The 2,500-nt window shown below is 53.8% G+C and overlaps 1 protein-coding gene across 10 annotated transcripts in view; it reads right to left on the bottom strand.

The window, feature by feature from the left end:
- Positions 1-2,500, bottom strand: part of LOC122262939 (uncharacterized) — a 64,428-nt gene that overhangs the window by 54,828 nt on the left and 7,100 nt on the right. For all 10 annotated transcript variants that reach the window (XM_086538001.1, XM_086538005.1, XM_086538002.1 and 7 more), the window contains exons 6-7: positions 2,436-2,500; positions 960-1,192 (exon numbers count right to left, since the gene is read on the bottom strand). The exon at positions 2,436-2,500 is cut by the window's right edge and continues 56 nt beyond it. In XM_086538001.1, the coding sequence (XP_086394127.1) occupies positions 960-1,192; positions 2,436-2,500 (298 nt within the window). The remainder of the gene's footprint in view (positions 1-959; positions 1,193-2,435) is intronic.

The raw sequence follows: 2,500 nt of genomic DNA, 5'->3' as shown, positions 1-2,500 counted from the left end.
GGAGAAGAGGAGGAGGAGGAGGAGGAGGAGAGGAGGAGGAGGAGGAGGAGGAGGAGGAGGAGGAGGAGGGGAGAGGAGGGAGGAGGAGGAGGGGGGGGAGGAGGGGGGAAGGAGGAGGAAGGAGAGGAGGAGGAGGAGAAGAGGAGGAGGAGGAGGAGGAAAAGGAGGAGGAGATGGAGGAAGAGCAGGAGGAGGAGGAGGTGGAGGAGGAGGAGGGGGAGGAGGAGAATGAGGAAATAGAAGGAGGAGGAAAAGGAGGAGGAGGAGGAGGAAATAGAAGGAGGAGGAGGAGGAGGAGAAGGAGGAGGAAAAGGAGGAGGAGGAGGAGGAGGAGGAGGAGGAGGAGGAAAAGGAGGAGGCGGGAAAGGAGGAGAAGGAGGAGGAGGAGGAGGAGGAGGAGGAGGAGGAGGAGGAGGAGGAGGAGGAAAAGGAGGAGGAGGAGGAAAAAGAGAAGGAGGTGGAGGAGGAGGAGGAGGAAGAGAATGAGGAGAAGGACAAGCAGGAGGAAAGGAGGAGGAGGAGGAAGAGCAGGAGGATCAGGATAAGAAGAAGGAGGAGGAGGAAGAGGAGGTGCAATAGGAAGAAGGAAAGGGCGAAGAGATAAAAAAGAACTCATTTCATCAAATTTGCAATTCTTTACAGTACTCACCAAAGACAAATGCAACACAATATGCTCAAAGAATTCCGATAACACACACACACACAAAACACACAAAACAAACACACAGAAAACACAAACAAAACAAACAAACACACACACACAAAACACATACACACACAAAACACACAAAACACAAACACACACACACACACACACACACACACACACACACACACACACAAAACACACACACACACACACACAAAACAAACACACACACAGAACACACACAAAACACAAACAAAACACACACACAACACACACACAACACACAAAACAAACGAGCGAGCCAACTCACAGACTGCCCCCAAACCAAGTAGTATCTCCACACTTCCGGTACTGGCACTGCAATCCTGCAAATTCCCTGTCACACCGGCACTCCTTCGAGCCCGAATAGGTGAGGACGCAAGTGCCATTGTTCTCGCAGGGGGGTTGGCACTCGTACTCGCACGCTGCCACGTCGAAGGGAAGTTTGACGTCATGGTTTGGCACTTTGAACTTCCAGCTTCCGTCCTCGCAGGAGAAGATGGCCTGCGGGTGGGGGAGGGCGAGGAAGGAGAGGTGGGGGAGGTGGAGGGTAGGTGGGTGGGAGGGAGAGGAGGTGGGTGGGAGAGGGGGGTGGGAGAGGGGGGTGGGAGAGGAGGTGGGTGGGAGTGGAGGGTGGGAGAGGTGGGAGAGGTGGGTGGGAGAGGTGGGTGGGAGAGGTGGGTGGGAGAGGAGGGAAGGAGAGGTGGGTGGGAGAGGAGGTGGGTGGGAGAGATGGGTGGGAGAGGAGGAGGGAGAGGTGGGTGGGAGAGATGGAGGGTGGGAGAGGAGGAGGGTGGGATAGGGGGGTGGGAGAGGAGGGATAGGGGGGTGGGAGAAGTGGGAGAGGAGAGAGGGGGAGGTGGGTGGGAGAGGAGGGTAGGAGAAGAAGGAGAGGTGGGTGGGAGAGGTACAAGGGAGAAAAGGGAGGGAGAGGAGGGTGGGAGAGGTGGGAGGGAAAGGAAAGAGGGTGGGATAGGGGGGTGGGGAGGAGGGAGGGAGAGGAGGGTGGGAAAAGTGGGAGGAATAGGGAAGAGGGAGAGGTGGGTGGGAAAGGAGTAAAGGAAAGGAGGGAGGGAGAGGTGGGAGGGGTAGGGAGGAGGGAAAGGAGGGAGGATGTGGGAGGGAATTGTGTAGGATTGGGGGAGGTTGATGTGGATTAGATGGATGGTAGAAGAGGGGGGGGTAGAAAATGAGTTAGTAATGAAATGTGGAGTAGATTTTGCTTTGGTTTTCTGCTCTTTAACACACACACATAGATATATAAATGTATATACATACACACATGCATACATACATACTTACATACATACATACACACACACACACACACACACACACACACACACACACACACACACACACATATATATATATATATATATATATATATATATATATATATATATATATATATATATATATATATATATTGAAAGGCCTGTTAATAAAAGATAATAACAATCTTCGTATGTACGCCCACGCATGTGCATGAGCATGTGTCCGTGTGCACAAATACATCCCTCATCCACATGTACATGCAAGATCCAGAAACCTCCATCTCCAGCTCCACACTTACTTACTCCACACATCCACACCTACGAACGCCATGTCTCAACACCCCCCCTTCCCCCCTCCTCCCCCTCCACCCCCAATCTCCCCCTCCTCCTCCCCCTTCCCCCCTCCCCACTACCCCCTCCACCCCCAATCCCCTCCCTCCCTCCCTCCTCCCCCCTTCCCCCTTACTTACCACCCCGGGCCTCGGATCGCCCTGCAGAGCCTCGTCTAACCCGGGCACGTTGAAGACGCCCCCGC

The sequence above is a fragment of the Penaeus japonicus genome, unplaced genomic scaffold, assembly GCF_977035675.1.
Source record: "Penaeus japonicus unplaced genomic scaffold, GWHDUDI00000001_assembly GWHDUDI00000006, whole genome shotgun sequence".
NCBI lineage: Eukaryota > Metazoa > Arthropoda > Malacostraca > Decapoda > Penaeidae > Penaeus > Penaeus japonicus.
The sequence above is the reverse complement of the archived record's forward strand: the minus strand, read 5'-3'. Positions and strand labels throughout refer to the sequence as shown.